Raw genomic sequence first — 20,765 nt, 5'->3', positions numbered from 1 at the left:
AAGGAAACAGAAAGAGGAAAGCCACATTGGTGGCACGAGTCAGACCGAGTCAGAGGTGCGGGACCACATAGGTGGTTGAATCAGGAGAGGAACGTGCGTGCACGTGCAAGGAGGCAGGTGATGCGAGGGACGGGAACGGTCCCGAGGATCCGGTCAACGGAAAGTCGGTAAAGGAGGACGAGCCGGTAGATGGTGAGAGCGAGGATGAGGGGAAAATGATAGGGGGGCCACGTGACCGATGTTACTTGTAACACTCTGGCTCAACATCCATCATTTGCATGGTGACAATACCAATGCTCGGGCTCGGTGAATTGTCTACCTGCGCAGTAGGATGATCAGAAGATGATTTGACGCTTGGTATCTGCAAGGTCTTGAGCATACCACTCCTTTGCGATACTTCACCAGTGCTCCTTCTCTGGCTCAACATCCATCATTTGTGTGGTGACAATGCCAATTCTCAGGCTTGGTGAATTGTCTACCCATGCAGTGGGATGATCAGAAGCAATGTGTAACTGTATTTCGACCTGTAATATTATGCAAAATGCAAAATCAACTGCGTGACATCATTTCAACTTGAAAGCGGCAGTATCACACGATTGCTATGAATTTGCTTGCACCATCAATTGAATTGCTACATAATCACATCGCATTGTAACTATTTCTAATCAGCCATACATGTCTCTAGATGGTTTGCTTCATCACATAATGTATCATCCTCATCAACAAAAATAGTCAGACTGCTGTCAAGATCCCCAAGCCCCAAAACAATGCTGCTTTCATCAACTGTGCGAATTGACCCACTGTAACCTGGTAAGTCATAAATGACTTGTAGTCTTGCACGGTGAACATTGTTCACCCGATGACGTTCTTCATATCGATGTTGAACTTCTTGACTGAGTAGTGGATTGGATGCGAGAAGTGAGGTGGCAACTGACGAAAGATGAGCATCCTCTTGATCGATCCATGCATGGAGCCGTGCAATCTCGACGTTGAGATGAGTTATCTCCTCGTGAGCCCTTACAACTTTGAAGTGCTTGAGCACGGTGCTCTGGCTTTCCATACTGTCGGCAAGTCTAACAATTGTCTGTTATCATGACCATGATCGTTGTGTAAGTTGTCGCCGTGACCATGCTTATCATCATGGCCAATGTCTGAGTCCCAGTCAAAACCTGCTGTGACGGGAGAGGGCAGGATATGTTGAAATGTGACTTACCATATTAGTACTATGTCGAAATGTGCTTCTCTCCGTCGAAATTAGTAATCCTTGAGTGCAACACGTTGCGACTGCACGAATGCTATGCATCACAACATTTTTACATCCAAACACGCAAATTTCACATTGTAACATTACGTCGTCTGCTTGTACTACTTGCATCGAAGTGTTTCTCTCTCACACTAGGTATGTAGTATTATGCTATACTTGCGTTGATTCTGAAATCTAAGGTCAAACTACTAGTATTCTATATGCTACTGTCAAGCTTGAGTTCGGAGCAATCCACTAGCGCAGCCAAATTCATATGTGTCTGTAGCAAGCACAATTTCGGTCGGCCCCACACAATTTCGAGAACAACATGGTATGAGCACCTTCAACAGGCAAAAATGATGGAAGAGAAAACCAGAATGCAGGCTGTGCATCATGGATCCAATGAAGCAGCTCCTTCTGCTACTCGTCGTGCTGCAATAGCACAGGAACTCGCAAAGCGATCCCGAGAGATATCTGATGCTGAACATGTTCGACATCGGAAGCGCACACGCAGTACAGTGCTGGACTTGTTACCTGAGGCTGAAGAGCACATGGGCCGCCTGCAAGTAGATGAAGACACAATAACTTTGGGCGATGATTTTGAGGTGAGGAATGATTCTATTCATTGAATCTCCTCAAAGGATACTGATTCCACTAACTTGATAGTCAAATGACCAACCAATTCCAGACGAGCGCGAGCACTTCCCCCCCCAAGATGACCAACCAATTGAAGATGACTGCATCTTCCCCCCAGCTCCAGACGACCAACCAATTCCAGATGAGCGAGAGCACTTCCCCCCCCAAGATGACCAACCAATTGAAGATGACCACATCTTCCCCCCAGCTCCAGACGACCAACCAATTCCAGATGAGCGCGAGCCCCTTCCCCCCTAAGACAACCTTGCTCATCAGTATGAAATCAACTTCGAACACAGGAGGAAGCCTAATGTTGATGTCGAGCACCTCGCTCAGAGCGCAGTTTTCCCCAAAATCAAGGACGCCATGGAGTTTATCCTCCTCTTGAAAAATGCTTCATTGGATGACCCCATTTCTAAGCTGTTGGATGATGCACTCGACAGGCTGCGCAACCCACCACAAGGTCCAGTCAACATTGATCAACCTGGTATCCATCACAGTATCTTGGTGTATTTAGCACTTGAACATGTGTCTCAGGATGCTTATAATCGAATACAATGATCCACGATGCGCAACTTTGCTCAAGGGAATGAGGGTATCCTGAGCTTCTATGCGGTAGAAAAGTTGATATTGAAATATGCCGGTGTTGAGTCAATCAACCACGACATGTGCCCAAATACGTGCCTTGCCTATACTGGCCCATATGCCCACCTTGACAATTGTCCTATCTGCGATGCACCTCGTTGGGATCAGGCACGACTACACTCAACAAACAGACATGTCAAGGTCGCAGCGCAGAAGTTTTCAACTATACCCTTAGGCCCCCAGCTGCAATCATTATACCGTCATCCAGACAGTGCTCACAACATGCGTTACCTTCATGAATGTACGCAACAAGTTCTTGAGGAGCTCCGGACAACTGGCAAGATTTCTATCATAGACGACATTGCTATGGGGTGGGATTATCTTGGCGCCATCGCTGATGGAGAAATCAAAGAGAACAATATTGTTCTCATGGTGTCTCTCAATGGGGCACAGCTCTATGAGAGCAAAAATTCAGATTGCTGGATGTATGTTTGGATTATCGTAAACCTCTCACCAGACAAGCGTTATCGAAAAATCCACATACGTCCAGGTGGCTTCATCCCAGGACCAAACAAGCCAAAAATTCTCGACTCTTTCCTTGTCGTTGGTTTTCACCATCTCACAGCACTTCAGACGGAAGGACTGCATATCTGGGACTTGTCTCACGATATGGTATTTGCATCAGATCTATACCTCATATTCACAACTGCAGATGGTCCCGGATTGGTATATTGGGATGGTATGGTGGGGCACAGTGGGAAGAATGGCTGTCGCTTGTATTGTGAAATAACTGGCAGGCGAAAGACTCGCGGAACACACTACTATCCTGCCCTCCTCAAGCCACGTGATCGATGTGTTGCAGGAAGTGACCATGGTGACATCGACGTCTCCAACCTACCACCTTCAGGATCTGACAGTTATGCTGACAACTTGCGTCGGCTTGTTGCATCACTGAATCAGTGTCAGTGGGAGATTCGCAAGACAGAGACTGGTCTTACCAAGCCTCTATTAATTCTCAGTCTTCATTCGTCTCGCTGTCTTGGAGTCCCTCATTGCATGACAACCAATGTCATGCACCTTGCAGGCAATCTCAGCGAGCTATTACTTGGTCTCTGGCGTGCCACGATTGATTGTGGTCCAAGCAACAACACCAACACTTGGGATTGGGCTGTACTCAAAGATGGAGAGGTTTGGGACACCCATGGCAAAGAAGTCGAGTGGGCAGGGCCATATCTTCCAGGATCATTTGATCGAAAACCTCGCAATATCGCTGAAAAGCTCAACACTGGTTACAAGACCTGGGAATTCCAGGTATACACCTTCGGACTTGGCCCCACCCTACTTCATGGTATCCTACCTGAGTTGTACTGGGCTAACTACTGTAAGCTCGTGCGGGGATTCCAGTTGATGTGCCAGCACTCCATAACTGCCGAAGATCTTACAAACACCCATATCCTTCTTTGCACATGGGAACGCGAGTTCAAGATGATCTATTATCAACTCAAGGAGGACCAACTCCAATTTGTTCGACCATGCATTCACCAGATGAGTCACCTTGTACCGGAGACAATATGAAAAGGTCCCCCGATATGTTATGCTCAATGGACCATGGAATGAACAATTGGAAACCTTGGTCAAGAAATTCAGCAACCCTCCAACCCTTATGCTAACCTTTCGAAAGAAGGTGTGTGCAGCGCTGTCAAGTCAATACCCTCCTGTCCATTATGCCCTGAGCTCAATGAACCTCCCAAAGGTCTTCCGATTGGAGCTGTTGACTTAGGAGATGGATATGCACTGCTTCGCAAACATGCTAGATATGCTATGTTGCCAACCAGGAGAGCCTGCTCAAGCAATCTCTAACTTTCTCGGACATGAGCGTGATCTCCCTCATATCAAAAGATGGGCTCGCCTCCTTCTACCTAATGGCCAAGTGGCACGTTCGGCATGGAGGGAGAATCTCAAAGCACTCGAGCAAATTGTGTGTCTCGCAACGTTAAGGTTTGTTTTCTTAAATTCATACCAAATACACTACTGATACAATAGTACGGCAGCTAAAATACCATGGGCAGGAATGATATGGTGAAGTTCTATACTTCACTCAGTTGGCTGTTGAAGCAAACATTCTGGATGATGCAGATTGGCGTTTTGCAGATGTTGCAATCATCCAGCTGTACTCTCTTCCTGACGACACCCTCCTCCAACTCTCCTCACAGACAGTAGCCTCCTGCTCTCACCTTGACGATCTCTGTGTTGTTCCTGTGAAGAAGATCATCAGTGTTGTAGCAATGATTCCACATATGCCCAAACTGCCCTCTGGTGTTATCGAGGAGTGCTTTTTCATGTTAGAGAAGCCTGGATTACAGATTTCAAACCTGGGATCAACCACATTGACGAGGATGACAATGACAACGATGTAGATGTAGAGTAGTAGAATACAGATTTGTTCACTTAATTTTATCAATGACAGTAGGCGAGGACATAATAAAGCTGATGAGAGTTTCTAAATGAATGTGATGCGGCACGACGTGCCAAAGTTATGTGCCTCAAGCGGAGTTACAATTATATCATTGGCCTTACTGTACATGCAAGTTTTGTCTCATACCTCCATCACACTGCCAGAATGTTCTCCAGTGACACTGGAAGTTTAAATTTTCACAGCATGTCTATGTTCAATTCAGATCAAACTCCAGGTTATCCTTCATGGAATCTGCATTTCGGGGAATATACACCATCATCAGCACCCCTGTCTTCAGGTCATATGCCGTTGCCTGACTCCGGGGATCCTTTTATAACCGATCCAAGGATCCCACAACCCATGCTGACCCTGTTTCAACGGGTGCTTTGATTTCTGATGATTTTTTCAAGTCTGGGAACTAACAAGATACATTATAGGGTGCATATATGCATGATAATCAGCAGCTCCAGGCCTTGCGTGAACACTGCAAGACTCTGGAGATGCAAATTCTCAAAGTTACAGCTGAACGTGATACCATCACATACGTATCATTTTGTTAATTTGGTTTAGACTGACTCTGACTCACTGATCTGACAGGGCTGCTTTTCAAATTCTCGCCAATGCTATACAAATCCCTGTCACTGACCCGCTTCAGTTCAACCCTAAATTCACTTCTGCTCCAACAAGTGATTCCCACCGCCCAAATGCTCAGACACATCCCAAGGTCCGCTTCTGGAACAAAGTGGACTACCTCGACTGGTTGGATTCTGTGGAGGCAACTTCAGGTGATCGCGGAAAACTGCCATTCCTGGAGGATGAAAATGGCAACTCAATATCAGAAGCCATGGTTGAAGCTATCCGCAAGTCACTATGGGGGGCATGGTCTGAGCTTGCCACCCGTAATCTAGCGCCATCCTCCTGGGGAAAACTCTCAGCATCCGGAACTCAGTTGGTGAATACTATCATGGACAATGTGCATCCTATCTTTAAGTTGGCTCACAATAACTGGAAACTTGACTTCCTTGCTACATCATCTTATTCTTCATGGCAACGAAACCATCTGGACGACTTTGGCAACTACCGCAAAGCAAAGAAGAACGACAATGACAATGATAGTGATGACAAAAAGCCAAGCTCTTCGAAAGGGAGGAAATGACAACACCGCTTCAAATCTGAAGCCATCGCAAAGAAAATAAAAGGTTCATCATTTTGGCTGTTTCGTATATTTTTCTTCTCTGAAGCCGATGCTACTATACACCAGTTGATGCAACCAATGTTATTCCACCACTGACACCAGCATCATCATCAACTTGCGAAGTCTTGTCTCCACCTAACGGCGTGTCCTCATCCCCTCTTCTTCAAACCCTGTCCCTGGAAGGCCAATCACTGCAATGCAACCAGGAGCCACCACAACGCGACCAACAGCCACCACAACACAACCAACAGCCACCACCACACAATCATGAGCCACCACAACACAATCACGAGCCACTACAACACGACCACAAGCCACCACAATGCGACCACAAGCCACCACAGAACCTAGTTCAAGCTGTGGAGAAAGACCTGGAAGCCACTCCCGAGATCGCTGCACCTCCAGTGCTTGTGCCCGAAGTTGTCCCAGTACTACAATCTCCTTTCAAACAGCAAGTGCCAGCCCATCGCTCTCCTACAAGATCTCTCGAAGACAAGGAGAATCCATCAAATATTCCCGTGCCAAAGCCGATCAAAGTCGTGAATCCACTGTAAGCCATCTACCAGATTGTTTTTATTTAATACTCTCAATGTTTTATAGTACTGCACTCGCAACTGCTGCTGCGCAAATCAGCTTCTCTCCACTTCCTCCCATCTTGGAGTCTGCACCCACTAACACGTCATCTGATTCTGCGAAGGCCTCAACTAGTAAGGCTACAAAAACCGGAGGCAAAGCAAAGATGCGCCCGAGTCCCACTAGAAACAGATGGTGCGTTCAGAAATGGTGCATTAATTAGTCACATTACTAACAGTTCATCCGAGTAGCAACTTGTGTGCGCTGCGCTGGCTGAAGCAATTGAAGACAAATGGGACAATGGAGGAGTTCTGCACATACTACACAAATTTGACGCCAGAGCAGCACAAGGTAGGTCATTTTCTTTCACTTTATTTACTTATGATTAACCAAGTCTTTTTTTTTAGAAGTACAACGATGAAGCAGCTAAATTGGTGCGTCTAACACTGACCACGATGTTGCTACAGTTACTATTCTGAGTGGGCCACTGCAGGTTGCCGACAACACTTGGACCAAAGGTGTTTGTGAAGGCCTGGTATACTAGTTCTTGATCATCGACTTGGACGCACTCAATCCTGCTGCTATCTGCCTCGACACCGATGTCTGGACTCTACATGTTTCTATTGGTCCCATTCCAATCTGTGTACACTCTCTGGCCCACCTCTGCACTATTATCGGATGTTTTGAGCGCATTTTCGTGCTTTTTCCTACCGGTTTCTACCTGCTTTCGAATCGTGTATTACAATACCTGTCATAGATACGATATCACGAAATACCAGCAGATTTCACACTATTCGAGCATATTCACAAGTCAAGGACATAAATGTGCTACAATATGTCTGTATATGTTTTTGACTCATAGGAGCGCCAGAGACACTGCCCCAGCTAATGTTTTTTGTCCGGCTACAGGGCAAGGCAGGGAAGGATATGTTCATATGTGTTTTTCTTCTCAGGGTTGCATCTCAACATATCCTGCCCTCTCCCGTCACAGCAGGTTTTGACTGGGTCTGAGTCCTCGTCGACAAATTTGAATGTTGTATCACGTGATCACGTGAAGCATGCTGGATTGCAAGACACGGATCACCCTTGGTGAGACCATTCTTACTATATTGATTTTTTTTCATCTCTCCCACCCTGGTCAACACGCCTCTTGGAAGCAACTTGGACCAGAAACCATTAAGCTGCGAGGAGCTGCGAGGGCACGCCTCTTGGAGACGGTTGAACATGAGCGTTCCGAGGAGTCATACTTGACGGGTTCTACTAGTATCCAACTGTACCACCCATGTGAACACTAGACGAGGTCACCCGGATCCAGAATATCTTGCGCGTGAAACTTGGCAAGAACTTTTCTCTTGTACGCAACCTCTGCAGCATGCCACTAAGCCATCCTGATTAAATTGATGCTGCCCTACGCTGTACCAGACATCTTGATGAGACTTGATCTCACCTCCATCTTCTCAACATCAAACATGAATCTTCCGCACAATATACCCCATCTCTAGTATTTTGGATGTTTGGCTCGCAATGGAAAAAGCTAACCATACAACATTTTTTGACCTGGGTCCTTTCTACCAATTCAGATTGCATTTGTGACATACAGCGCAATCTGCTCTTAATCCCGGTCACATCAATAAGGGGCAACTACCCGAGTTTTCTACCCATTCACTGCAAATACGACATGCCTCGAGATCATGTTACAGGCTGTCCGTCATGCTCTACCCAAAACAGTAAATGGAGTTTCATTTGGCTTGCGCCCCATCAGAATCAATCACCCCTAAGGCTGACCTATCCATGATCCTCACATGGCTATTGCCCCGAAAAAGCACATTATCTACGCTGAGGCACCTGTTCATGGCAGGGTGATACTTAACCATGTCTAACTTAGGGTATGGTTGAAAAATCCCCGCGACTTTTCGACAGCTGTTTATAAACAGACTGCCTCAGACCATTTATCAACAGGTGTTTTAAACAATTTTCAACTAATAGTTATTAACCGGTTGAAAAATATTTATCAACAGTGTGAATAATGTTTTCGCAGTGAAAAAATGTGAAAAATTAGAATATCCAGTCAACGGGCCACTCTGACATATTTCTACCTGATCCTGGCCTTGGGAGGGCTTCATATATGTACTATAAGTGATATATGAACAGCTGGTATAGTCTATGTAGTGAAAAACCTCAAAAATGCGAAAATATGGTACATTGTAGGCAGGAAGTGACTTTGGATTGTAGACAAGGATCCTGGTATTGTTCTGGTATACCTATGTGATGAATATATTCCATATGTTTATAGTAAAAGACTACCTACCATCCTAGAGGGCCGGAGCTGCAGGAAAAAATTTCTCAGGGAGTGAACCACCAGGAAGATGACAATACATATCACCCTAGGGACTGATCCTACTGACCTATACTCTTGATATGATGTATATACTAGTAAAGAGATGTTAGAAATAATATTCACCAGTCTATATACCTAAACACTAAAAAATGCGAACTGGTTTATGTTTTTTGAGAGGTATTCATGAATTTAACATATCTACTGATGTAGGACACTACAGAGGCTCAAACAAGCGGTGTAATATATTCATTAACACTCTAATATATGATATATACAGCCAGAATTTCTTCCCTGCTAAAGGGGCAAAAAAGCGAATATGTTTTAGTCCTGGGATGCTATCAGAAGAGAGAAGAGCCGAGGCGAGACGCCAAGCAACAACCACAACGACTATCAAAATAGACAACGTTAGAATATAGAAATACAGGAACGTAGGTTATACCTATCAAAATAGACGAGCACGAAACTGAGAAAGGAGAGAAAGCCGAAACGACAAATGTGTAAGTACTGGTACTACGAAAAAGGAAAAGTGATCGAAAGTCAGCAGACAGTGTTCATGACAATACCCCCTCGTCAAATGGTCGCGTCCTGCGACCAATGAAGGTCCCGTTCAAATGTTCCGTCCTCCCAATTGAACAGCTGATGTGGAACTCATGTTGGTACAGTTAGGTTCTCGAGCGCTTGGAAACGCAATCTCATTGTTGGCATAGGACGTGGTGCTGCAGGATGTTTGTGGTGAAAATCGGCAATGGCTTGAGGAGCGTTTCTAAGTTCGGAGGCCGACAACCACTCCCGTTCTTCACGAGGGTAACCCTTCCAATGCACGAGATACTCTAACTTCTCTCGGCGAAGTCGGGAGTCTAAAATCTCCTCGACTTCTTGTTCCTCGTAACCTTCGACTAGTACGGGCGGTGGTGGAGGCGGTTTTCTCTGGGAAGGAAATTCGGCAGGCGTGAATGGGGATAAGACGCATTCATTGAAGACCGGGTGAATAGATTTCCAAGTTCCAGGAAGAGCGAGCTTATATGCAGAAGCTCCATGTTTTTCTAGAATCTTGAAGGGACCGAAGTGTTTGTCATCAAGCTTTTTGGCGGGTCGATCAGATGAAATGTGAGTAGCTTCTAACCATACTTGATCTCCAACTTTGAAGTCATGTGACTCACTCCATTTCCAGTCATAGAATCGTTTCATATCTTCAGCAGCTCGTTTGAGCGCTGATTCCGCTTCCTCTCGTGTCCTTCGCATCCGCTCTGCAAAATCTTTTGCTGCCTCTGCCTTGACTTCTCGACAAAATCCAGTTCCTTTCCGCGGGTGATAGCCATAGTTAACAAAGAATGGTGAATGACCGGTCGAGGACTGGACCTTATCGTTATATGCAAACTCGGCAAGAGGAAGTGTTACGTCGACTGTAGGTCGGCGTGTGCGAACTAGGATAGGTCTTCTCAGCGACGACTCGAGTGAGTCTACTGAAGCTGAGCGTGGTCTAGCCTTGACGGAACGTCAAGGATTCCTCCAGCGATCTCGGTAAGACGGCGCTCGTCGAGATGCAGGGCTAGCGGATACGTGCTAAGTCGTATGGGGGCGACTTAGAAGTGCGGTCTCACACAAGGAAGCTTGTTAAGGCTTAGATGAGCAAGTTCTGGGGATGAACCTAGTAGATTAAAGTGAAGTATAATCTACAACAATGTGTCTACTTATACATAGTGTATGTAACCGTTCAAGCTCAGTCTATAATCTATAGTATATCTGTGATCTAAGATAACTAGACATGAGGTTAGATAAGGTACATGAGGCTTAACCTCTGATCATACATGCAGCGCCAAGTGCAACTGCGCAATCAACAGGAGGCGCATAGAAGCGCTCCGGATCTTCATGAAGCGACATGTGGTATACATGCGCTGATCTAGGGTGTCCATGAGGCGTACAGCCTTCATGGAACAGGTACAAGGCCGTCTAGGCCAGGGGCGGGGTCATAGCGCCAGGGGGTGGGGTCATAGCGGTCCAGACCGCTGTCTTTCTAGGCGCAGGCGGCGCACCGCCGCGCGGGGAGTCTAGCAGAGCGGGGGCAGGCGTAGGGAGAGCTGGGGCTCTAGTAGGTGTTACAGATCCCTGTAACAGAAGCCACTCAGACCAATCTGTTTGATGGTAATTGGAGAAGACACGTAGGTAATGTTCTATCTCTTGGTTGATTCGTTCAGTTTGACCATCTGTCTGTGGGTGGTAGGCTGTGCTCGCATTGCTCTGGATATTGAGAAGTTGGTAGAGATTGCATGTGAAGACAGATATGAAGTTTGAGCCTCAGTCACTAATGACCTTACGAGGCAGACCATAGCTTCGGAATATGTGATCCCGGAAGATTTGGGCAACTCCTAGGGATGTGACTTCTGTGTTCGTCGGCACCACTTTGATCATCTTCAAGAATCGGTCGACAACGACAAGGATTGCATTGTTACCTACTGACTCCGGAAGCGGACCGATAATGTCTACAGATATATGTTCCCAAGGCTGTGTGGGGATCTCATTCGGGTGTAGGGGGGCAGCAGGTTGAGTGTTCCTTGGTTTGGTGCGTTGGCAGCTCTCACAACCATCAATATAGCGCCGAATGTCAAATAAGATACACGGCCACCAATAGTCACGAGTAATCAACTCGTGAGTCTTGTATCTCCCTGGATGACCCGCTAAAGTGGAGTCATGATGTTCCCGAATGATGTCTTCTCGAAGCTTACGATCTATAGGAATATAGACTCGACCCTTCCAGGTGATGAGACCATCTGAGTCTGACCAGTCTTTGTCCTTCAAGGCGAGCATTTTAGTGATGACTGCATCTTGATTAGAGTGACGACGACGAGCACGTGTGAGGAAGTCCTCGTCTACAGTCTTGAGCTCTACTTGACGGAACATTTCAGGCGTAAGAACAACAATATCTTCATTGTCATTCTCCCCCGCCTGATGATCTGATCGTCTCGATAGAAGGTCTGCTCGTTGATTGGTCTTTCCGGGTTTATGATGCAGACTGAAATGATAGTTTGACAGCTCTGTCACCCACCGGGCTTGCCGACGATTCAATTTCTGAGGCTTGCGGAAATACGCGAGGTTCTGATGGTCTGTCCATACTTCGAAGTCGTTTACTGCTCCCATGAGGTGATGCCGCCATTCTGCAAGCGCAGTCATGATTGCAAGCAGCTCACGATCATAAATCTCGTAGTTCCGCTCAGTTTCATTTAATGCTTTTGATAGGAAAGCAATGGGCTTCCAAACGCCCTCTTGACATTGCGAGAGCACAGCCCCAATAGCTTTCCTGAACTGTCAGCCTCAACATGATAAGGATCTTCATTGGTCGGGATGCCAAGAACAGGGGCAGAAGATATATGTTTCTTGATTGTGTCAAATGCCTCCTGTTGTTGATCTCCCCAGGACCAATCTACGTTTCCCGTCAAGCTCGTTAAAGGCTTCGCAAGATCTCCATAACCTCGAATAAACCTCCGATAAAAGTTAATGAACCCGAGAAACGCTTGTAGTTCATGTTTCACGGTAGGTACAGGCCAGTCCATGATTCCCTTAACTTTAACAGGGTCCATCTTGACTTGACCCTCTGAAATGACGAGACCCAAGTACTCGATCTCACTCACTTCGAATTCGCACTTTTCGGGTTTGAGGTAGAGCTTATTCTTGCGAAGGAGTTGGAGGATGCGGCGTACAATATGTTGGTGCTCTTCCCGAGTCTTCGTGAAGATCAGTATGTCATCTAAATAGATAACCACCTTTCCATCACTGATAAGATCTCGAAAGATGTCGTTCATCATCGTCTGAAACGTAGCCGGGGAGTTAGTCAAGCCAAAGAACATTACTAGTGGCTCAAATAATCCTCAGTTTGTACGAAAAGCTGCTTTCCATTCGTCGCCCTCTTTAACTCATACATTGTTGTACCCCCAGCGGATGTCCAGTTTAGTAAAATACCGGGCACCCTTGAGCTTATGGACGAGTTCCTGGATGAGAGGAAGAGGATACTGATTTTTCACAGTGCATGCATTAAGCTTTCGATAATCCTGTACTGGCCGAAGTTTCCCATCTTTCTTTTTTACGAAGAAGAATGCGGATGCAAATGGGGACTTCGACGAACGGATTCTGCCAGAATGAAGATTCTCTTCGAGAAACGCGTCAAGTTCTCGTTGTTCCTCCGGACTGAGATTATAGACCTTACAATCGATGGCATGCTCCCCAGGGACTAATTCAATTGCATGGTCCCAAGGTTTTCGTGGCGGGAGCTCGTCAAAGGACTCCTTTTTAAAGATGTCTTTAAAGTCATGGTACGAGGTCGGAACCATCTCTTCGAATGTCTTCTCAGTCTTTTTTCTGGATGCTTCTTCGGCTAATTGTTGAGATGTTGTAGTGTGAGCTTTAATATGTAAAGTCCCTCCTTTCATGTAGCCATCGAAATCGAAAGCAAACAGTCTCTCTCCCTCACCTAGGGTTAACTCTGGATTGCTATTCACACAGTTCAACTTCTCGTCCTCCTCTGTTTGCTCAGGCCCAAATAAATGTTGAGCGTATGAACAAGTCTTAGGGCAACGATCAAAGTTGAGTGTGCCGGCTGCCCAATCAATAGAGGGATTATGATGTTTAAGCCACTCATGTCCAATGAATAGTTCTCCCTTTCCGAGATCCGTAACTCCCAAAGTGAGACGTTCAACATGGTCTTCAATCTTTAACTGAAGGGTGACATAGTCTGTGATCACACCTCCTGCATTGAGAGTTCCATCGGCATTGTAAACGGGAATTGGACGGGCCAGCTTCTGCATGTTTATTCCTTTGGCTGCTACGAAACCAGCATCAATCGAGGAGCCTGTGCACCCACTATCAACAAGTGCATTCACACTAAAACCTCGACGGTCATCAAGAGTATTTAGTATTGCGCTTAAGGTCAACGAATTTCCCGTTCCTCGGATATAACGTTTGGGAGTACTAAGTTCGTTGATCGCTTCTGAGGCTTCCTCAAGTGAAAGTGTATTAAGCTCTTTGAGAACTTCTGGGGTGGCTTCGAGATGGCGTTTTTGGTGAACCAACATTCGAAGTAAGCCCATAGCTTTCTCAAATGGTTGGTCCCGAAAACGTTGAGCATACCAAATAGCGGACCAGGGTCGTAGTCTTGCTGTAGGTACTTCGGCATCGTGGGGTCCCCTCAGGTTACTGACAGCAGCTTCACCTTCGGATCTACCACTTCCACGTTCCAGAGGAATGCCTTTCCCTTCAGGTAAGAGCTTCAGGTTCGGGGCTTCACTCCCTTCCTTCGGCTCGACGTGCGCTTGTTTCGAGTCCTCGTCTTCAATCTCTTCAACATAAGGTTTCGTGTTTGCATACTGGAAGTTACAAGGTAGAGAAAACGAAGAATTCGAATTGGTCGGAGAGGGCACGCCACCTCCCGACTCTCTTAAAAACCCTTTTCACCCAACCACTTCTTCATATCCTCCTTATCTTCTTCAGGCAGTTCTTCAAGGACCGCTCGTATCACTGCTGGTTTTCCTTGAAGACAGTCTTTAGCTAAGTGACCATGTCTGCCGCATTTGAAACATAATCCTTGACGACGACAAGCATCGACGTCCATAGGAAGACCTTGGCCACTGAAAGTTCCTGTAGTAGGGGTCGTAGAAGAAGATTGTTGGGGAGAGGAAGTGGAGCGCGGAGTTTGAGTAGAGTTTGCTCGGGGCGGAGGAGGAACAGGCAAATGGGGACGCTGACGACAAGCCTCACGTTGACAATAGAGTTGGTCTTGTTCAATTGCCTTTGCCTTCCAGGCTGTGAAGGTTCCGGCCTTGATAGTATCAGAACTTTCCCAGATACGGTCCACGAGGTGAGAATTGAGAGCTCGCTCAAGGAGAAGATTCAAATGATCATCACTCCCTGCAGACCATCCTGCTGTTCGAGCGAGTTGATCGAATTGAACAAAGAACTCTTCCGCGGTTAAGCTACCCTGTTTTAAAAGCTCAAGTTGACGTTGAGCCTCGCGCTTAGCATTAGCATCATCGAATGAAGCCTTCAGAGTGGCCTCGAAATCAACGAAACTCCAGCGTTGAGCGGAAGGTAAGGAAAACTGTTCTTCGGTGTAGTTGTCAGCCCAAAGACCAGCACTACCTCCCTTCATGCAAGATGTGGCAAATAAAACCTTCTTTTTATCATCTGTGAAAATCTTTGGCTCCTGCTTCGAACATCCACGCGGACCTGTCGCCACCATGTTTTGAAAGAAACAGTGCCCTTAACACCACTGAAGTCATCAGGGCGAGACAAGAGCATCTTATCGGATTTTGAGCCGGAAGTGGACATGGTAGAGTGCGGTGATGGTTTAGGGGCTTGAAAAGGAGGTTGAACAGAAATTGAAAGTCGAGGTTGAGGTATTTCAGGGAAGGAGTTGGTTGAATGTGTAGAAGGATTAGAGGTCTCCGAGATTGGAGAAGGCGTTCGAGTGTTTGGTTTAAACAGTGACGGAGAATATGTGATTGACGTTAGAAAGAGGTCTCGGGTCGGTAAGAGCAGTTTCGTGCTTCTATCAGAAGAGAGAAGAGCCGAGGCGATGAAGGTACAACAATTCAGATGGTGAGTCAGAACAATGTTGGGTCTTGCAGAACCTAGCTGCTATTCGACCCTAAAGGGTTTCTGGACCAGGCTCAAGGCTCAGAGAAGAGGAAATATCATGAAAACTTGCTGAGTACTCAGACTCATACTGGTAACTGGTGAAAAGATAACTTGATTATGTAAGCTACAAAAAGTGCAAACATAACACTAAGGTAAAAACAGTCTCTACAAGCCCAGCCAGAAATGAATCCCTACAGCGAGACGCCAAGCAACAACCACAACGACTATCAAAATAGACAACGTTAGAATATAGAAATACAGGAACGTAGGTTATACCTATCAAAATAGACGAGCACGAAACTGAGAAAGGAGAGAAAGCCGAAACGACAAATGTGTAAGTACTGGTACTACGCAAAAGGAAAAGTGATCGAAAGTCAGCAGACAGTGTTCATGACAGATGCACATATTGTAGTCAGCACTGTAGACTGCTGTACAAGCTCTCAGACAATGAAAAAAGCGGTCTATTGTATCATTTTATGTATGTACATGCCATTCTACTACTTATATACATGAGTGAGCAAGGGGAAAGCTCTGGTGCAGCAGTAGAGCCAGGGAGGTATGTGGGAATAGTGAGATTATTGGAATATCCTAATTTGGTGATTTTTCCGATGGTAGTGCTATTCTTGGAAGCCTGAGAATCACCAAAGGAATCAGAAGCCGTTAAGCTTAATTGTAGGGGATTGATAGTTTACAAACAAACTTACAAAACCATACCGTTTCTAGTCAGTGAGTATTATGCTTAATTTTAACAGTATAGCCTGGCTGAGGTCATGAAACCTCTTTACCCGCATAGGAGAACTTTTTTGAGTTTTGAGCTTGCTCACTCCGGCCCTGCCGTCAGGAAGCGAGTGTACGCACGTACTTTTTAATTTACAGAATGGCCATGATCTCCGCGAGCTTCTATGTATTGGCTCCGTGCTGTTTCCTCCTTGCGTTTTCCAGGCCTTCTCCTTGCTCACCTAATGTGATCTAGACTCGTCGCTCACACAAGTGCAAGGCGTTCAAGCGCAGTGGCTGGCTTCTACCATGATTTAAGGACGAGGATTCCAACTGTCTCAACAGAACAACGCTCCTCTCTAGCTCTTCAACCCTCACCGCCTATCTACCTTCAATACCAACATGACTGACGTTCTTGGTGTTCTTGTCATTGCCCGTAATGGTGACCGCACAGAGTACTACCAAGACCCTAAGACCTACGAGAGCTCCTACACCGAAAGCACTGCCCTTGGTGCTGTAAGTCCCTGATACTACGCAACCCGTAACTTCCCTAGCTGATGCAGCCTTACCACAGGCCGAGTCTCACCAGCTCGGAACCTTCCTTCGCTCGACCTACATGTCCCCGGGTTCTCCTTCATACATCGCGAAATTGAAAACAAGCTACTATAACGACGCCGGAAACTACACCGACATCTCAGAACTCCGATTGACGATCAAGAGTCGAGACTTGAAAATTCTTGTGGCATTAGAGTCCTTGCATGCTAACAGATTATACAAAGCCGGTTCTGTAGTATGGGCTTGCTTAGCGAAAAACAATCGAAAAAGGACGGGACACTCACCGTGAATGTAGATGTGAACAAAAGTAGATCGGCTGTACGATTTCATCAGGTGGCCTTGGTTAGGCTTTGAAAGAGTGGGATGCCATGGTTAATAACGTTAAGGACTAAGTACTTACTTCGATTCGAATGTTAGCGTACCCGGGTGTGGACCGTGTGAATAACATACAATGCTGGTTTATGATAAAGCGGGCATGGGCATTTGGGAACAAGAATATATCAGACGAGTAGCCTCATCGTGAACTAGACTCCAGTCTGATCGATCTTGAAAGCTTGACAGGCGAAGCACGAAGACTGACAATTCACAAGACAGCATCGGCTCAGGACCAGCCTGGCTTATTATATAAATACGGACGAGTCGAGTGGCGTTGATCGCGGAAAACAGACGGTAGTAAGCTTGAGTCCTGAGGTGTGCATTGGGCAGCCTGAGGTGACCGTTACTTTTTCATCTCTGACTTTGATGGCGTGCCAACAGTTGATACTCAGCTGACCAGCGCTCACGAGAATATCATCATCGTTGTTTCATTGCATGAGCCTTTTTATTATTTGAAGGCTTCCTGCGGGTATAAGGGCGATGCTTGTGCCTTCTTTTCTGCCAGTGCGTTCTCGTTGTTTGTAATCTAGGTTCTAGAGATGACAGTCACCAGTTGTGAAGTGGATTTCAAGCATAACTCGTTCGAGAGCCGCTAGTCGATAACGAGTTGATCGGGGCACGAATAATGACAAGGCTATATGAATTCGAACCCCGACGTTAGCTCCAGAAGTTGAACTGGACTCCTCCAGGATCGAACACTTCGTCTCACCAATATTTATTTTTATTCTGCCTACCAGAATGCAATAAGACGTTGTCAGCTTCAATCATAGTGCACCTGTACAGTGACAAAACGGTCGCATGCATTCACGGGCCCGTTCCCACCTAGCTGTACTTCAATATTCGATGCCCTTCCGACAGTTTCTGATCGCCATTGCACACGCCCTGTTCCCTTGCGCCTCGGTTTCTATCAAAAAAATCAACTTAGAATTAATCTGCAACCTCACTGCAAGCCTGATATGCGACTAACTGCTCGTGAATATTTCACAGGAACTTCGTCTCTCTGTGGTTCACGCGAACACATCAGTCTTGTCACCGGCACACTCCTCGAGTCATGCACCCCATACCACTCATAGAAGATAAGCGCCTCGACCTTTATCTTACGGTTCATGTTTGTATTACTTTGCAACAACCACCAGGTCCGTGGACGACAGTCAGAGCAGTGATCGGCTTGCTCAGTTCTTTGCAGTGAGTGCGTGCCTGAGTGAACGTGTCTATCAGTACATGGAATTTCTTCTCGGACCTCCATAAACCTCCTTGGCTGGCATTCCGAGGACAGCTCAGAGGCGTCGGTGCTGAGATAAAAAGTGCTCAATAGGCTGCGATATACCCTGTACTCAAGATTTCGTTCATGCTAGACGCATGAGAAGTCCTGTCAGGCTATCTTTAAATTCACCTCTTCACCGACCACCAAGGCAACGCCATCATGGAGAGCCGGGTGATGAGCCTAGTGCACGACGCATCGCAATAGAGATGCTTTCAAACAGGACAACAGGATCAAGCGGAAGCGCTCACCTGCCAAGGCTCGTCCGTTGTCTGGCCTGTTAGATGGTGTGTCTGGCCGGGTCTAAGTCGAGCGGCTTCGAGTGATTCCCCGCCAGTACGAATAATTATGAATATTTCAGGGCCTTTGCAATTTTACCTGACACTGATCCGGAACTCAGATAAGTTTTCAAGTTACCCTTCTACATGCTTATCGTTATCCATGCTGGGTTGCTGCGCTCTCGCAGTTTTCTCTCTTATTAACGGTTCTTTCCTCACTGCTATGACAACCTGTGCCTCATTTCACGTCTTCGCAAGAATTTCAGTGCTATGACTGATTCATCGTACATCATGATAGCATCACCAGTGCTATGGTCATTATCTTGCACCTTTGATGCAGCACGTTCCACTTACTTTTTGACTTCTCGGCGCTCGCACACATGTGAGTCACTCTGGATGGGCCGGTAATTAGCGCTTAGCTACTAAGCGATACTGTCGTGCCCCATGTCAACGCCTCAGTATTGTTTGCTAACAACTAGTACTGAGCCTTTCGCTGGTGCACGTGTAAAAGGTGTGTAGCCCAAGCTTGCCTTTCTTCGAGTTGTCCTCATTTATTAACAAGTGGTCGTACCTCACAATCTCATACTCGTCTGCTTGCGAAGAGTTGGCACTCCGATAGGCATGGTCCCGAGCTGACTATATAAGGAATACAAAAACTCGGCATCAAATGGAGTGAACGTTACGACTTTCATATCCACATTGCAAATTGAAGATTTTGCACAAGTACTAGCATCCTTACGGTACGACAGCCTGATGATCATACAACTGCCTCATCTACGTGGATTGCACAGATATCACCCCTTTATCTCGTTTCGCACTATATAGTGCGAATGTTATTGTCATACTAATCTACCAAGTTTGCTTCTCTTCCACACCCAATTCTCTACCGATATGACTATAGTCTCAGATGATCCCGCTTGGTGGCCGATCATCAATGCACATCGTACTTTGAGCTATTTATAGGTTCGTAGAGAGCAGTCGCATTTGATGCTGCCAACATTTCAATCTAACTTCTACTGCTGCCTTGCAGTTGCCGCCTTCGTTGGAATGACATATGATTGGGGTGAGCATGATGATATCCAAGGACTGCCGATTTCTTACAAGTACTTTCAGCACTCACATTTGGACAAGAGGTATGTCGATGCTACGACCGGAAGCAGCCATCTCGCTGACAATGGTTTTATAGGTGGAACTGATCTGGTGAGTAGAGTCTGGTTTCAGAGGAAACACACACGAAAATACATTTGATTCCAGAGACAACGTTGGTCCCTAATGACAGTTCTGTATCTCGCTGTATGTACCTTATTCGTCACGGTTGACATGTTGTGCTGACTTGAAAGTATTTTAGGTGCGTCTACCTTGGAATCTTATACACTGCGTATGTTCGGAAGGCTACACAATCGGTTGTCATGCTAACTGTCTATCTCATAATCAGCATGTACATGTTGTGTATGTCTCAGTACATTCGTTGTCTTTGCTTCGTCTGACCAATTGGCATTCAGGGAATGTTCCGACCATCTTGCTGTCAGATACAGTGAGTCTTGTGCATAACTGCCATTCCTCTCTAATTAAACTGGGGTGCCCTGTAGGAGTGGGTGTGGTTCTTTACCAAATTATTGGTTCACTAACGACTGTCGTGCTATACTGCCACAGATGTAAGTCTGTTGTGCTACCTGAGGCTGGTCACTCATTGGATTCGTCAGGCTTAATTTCGTACATGGTATCGGATTGGACAGTTTAATGTGGCATATGCAATGCTGTGGGGGTAAGCTTGGCAACTTGCGAGACCTCAGCGGTTTTGACTTAACTGAAACATGCTGCAAGTCATCATAATCCACTCGGTTTGTATGCCCATGTATCAGCGATCCAGAAAAATCCTGATAGTTCTCATCGTCACCTTCTTGGCTGTCAGCATTCTTGACGGAGTGAC

General features: G+C 46.2%; 7 protein-coding genes across 7 annotated transcripts; 3 read left to right on the top strand and 4 right to left on the bottom strand.

The window, feature by feature from the left end:
- Positions 1–796: 796 nt before the first annotated feature.
- On the bottom strand, positions 797–1,036 carry F5147DRAFT_541542 (uncharacterized protein; the record flags this gene model as incomplete). The annotated part of the gene is made up of 1 exon (XM_041430243.1): positions 797–1,036. A coding segment is annotated over one exon (240 nt), but the record flags the coding sequence as incomplete, so codon positions are not given.
- Positions 1,037–1,464: 428 nt separating this feature from the next.
- Positions 1,465–4,881, top strand: F5147DRAFT_748992 (uncharacterized protein; the record flags this gene model as incomplete). The annotated part of the gene is made up of 9 exons (XM_041440122.1): positions 1,465–1,848; positions 2,156–2,407; positions 2,474–3,071; positions 3,150–3,338; positions 3,372–3,482; positions 3,510–4,021; positions 4,112–4,287; positions 4,364–4,442; positions 4,567–4,881. 9 exons carry the CDS (start codon positions 1,465–1,467, stop codon positions 4,879–4,881), a joined length of 2,616 nt encoding a protein of 871 aa, XP_041284326.1.
- A 283-nt stretch (positions 4,882–5,164) lies between these two features.
- Positions 5,165–7,231, top strand: F5147DRAFT_660407 (uncharacterized protein; the record flags this gene model as incomplete). The annotated part of the gene is made up of 7 exons (XM_041434669.1): positions 5,165–5,217; positions 5,517–6,034; positions 6,181–6,664; positions 6,715–6,882; positions 6,939–7,038; positions 7,095–7,121; positions 7,181–7,231. 7 exons carry the CDS (start codon positions 5,165–5,167, stop codon positions 7,229–7,231), a joined length of 1,401 nt encoding a protein of 466 aa, XP_041284325.1.
- Positions 7,232–9,673: 2,442 nt separating this feature from the next.
- On the bottom strand, positions 9,674–9,862 carry F5147DRAFT_538390 (uncharacterized protein; the record flags this gene model as incomplete). The annotated part of the gene is made up of 1 exon (XM_041430198.1): positions 9,674–9,862. A coding segment is annotated over one exon (189 nt), but the record flags the coding sequence as incomplete, so codon positions are not given.
- A 3,803-nt stretch (positions 9,863–13,665) lies between these two features.
- On the bottom strand, positions 13,666–14,145 carry F5147DRAFT_540922 (uncharacterized protein; the record flags this gene model as incomplete). Its single annotated transcript, XM_041430230.1, has 1 exon — positions 13,666–14,145. A coding segment is annotated over one exon (480 nt), but the record flags the coding sequence as incomplete, so codon positions are not given.
- Positions 14,146–14,450: 305 nt separating this feature from the next.
- Positions 14,451–15,251, bottom strand: F5147DRAFT_590284 (uncharacterized protein; the record flags this gene model as incomplete). Its single annotated transcript, XM_041432168.1, has 2 exons — positions 14,451–14,719; positions 14,777–15,251. The coding sequence occupies 2 exons, from the start codon at positions 15,249–15,251 to the stop codon at positions 14,451–14,453; spliced, it is 744 nt and encodes a 247-aa protein (XP_041284322.1).
- Positions 15,252–16,643: 1,392 nt separating this feature from the next.
- On the top strand, positions 16,644–17,301 carry F5147DRAFT_208596 (uncharacterized protein). Its single transcript, XM_041428593.1, has 2 exons — positions 16,644–16,882; positions 16,941–17,301. The coding sequence occupies exons 1-2, from the start codon at positions 16,769–16,771 to the stop codon at positions 17,208–17,210; spliced, it is 384 nt and encodes a 127-aa protein (XP_041284321.1). The 5' UTR covers positions 16,644–16,768; the 3' UTR covers positions 17,211–17,301.
- Positions 17,302–20,765: the final 3,464 nt, after the last annotated feature.

The sequence above is a fragment of the Suillus discolor genome (assembly GCF_016758755.1).
Source record: "Suillus discolor strain FC423 chromosome Unknown F5147scaffold_319, whole genome shotgun sequence".
NCBI lineage: Eukaryota > Fungi > Basidiomycota > Agaricomycetes > Boletales > Suillaceae > Suillus > Suillus discolor.
Note: the sequence above shows the minus strand (reverse complement) of the source record. Positions and strands in the feature narration are given on the sequence as shown.

Bases quoted from the DNA above. Each gene is read 5' to 3' on its own strand.
- F5147DRAFT_208596 (XM_041428593.1), top strand. From the start codon at position 16,769: ATGACTGACGTTCTTGGTGTTCTTGTCATTGCCCGTAATGGTGACCGC. The intron at 16,883-16,940 runs GTAAGTCCCTGA...GCCTTACCACAG, and splicing joins AAAGCACTGCCCTTGGTGCT to GCCGAGTCTCACCAGCTCGG.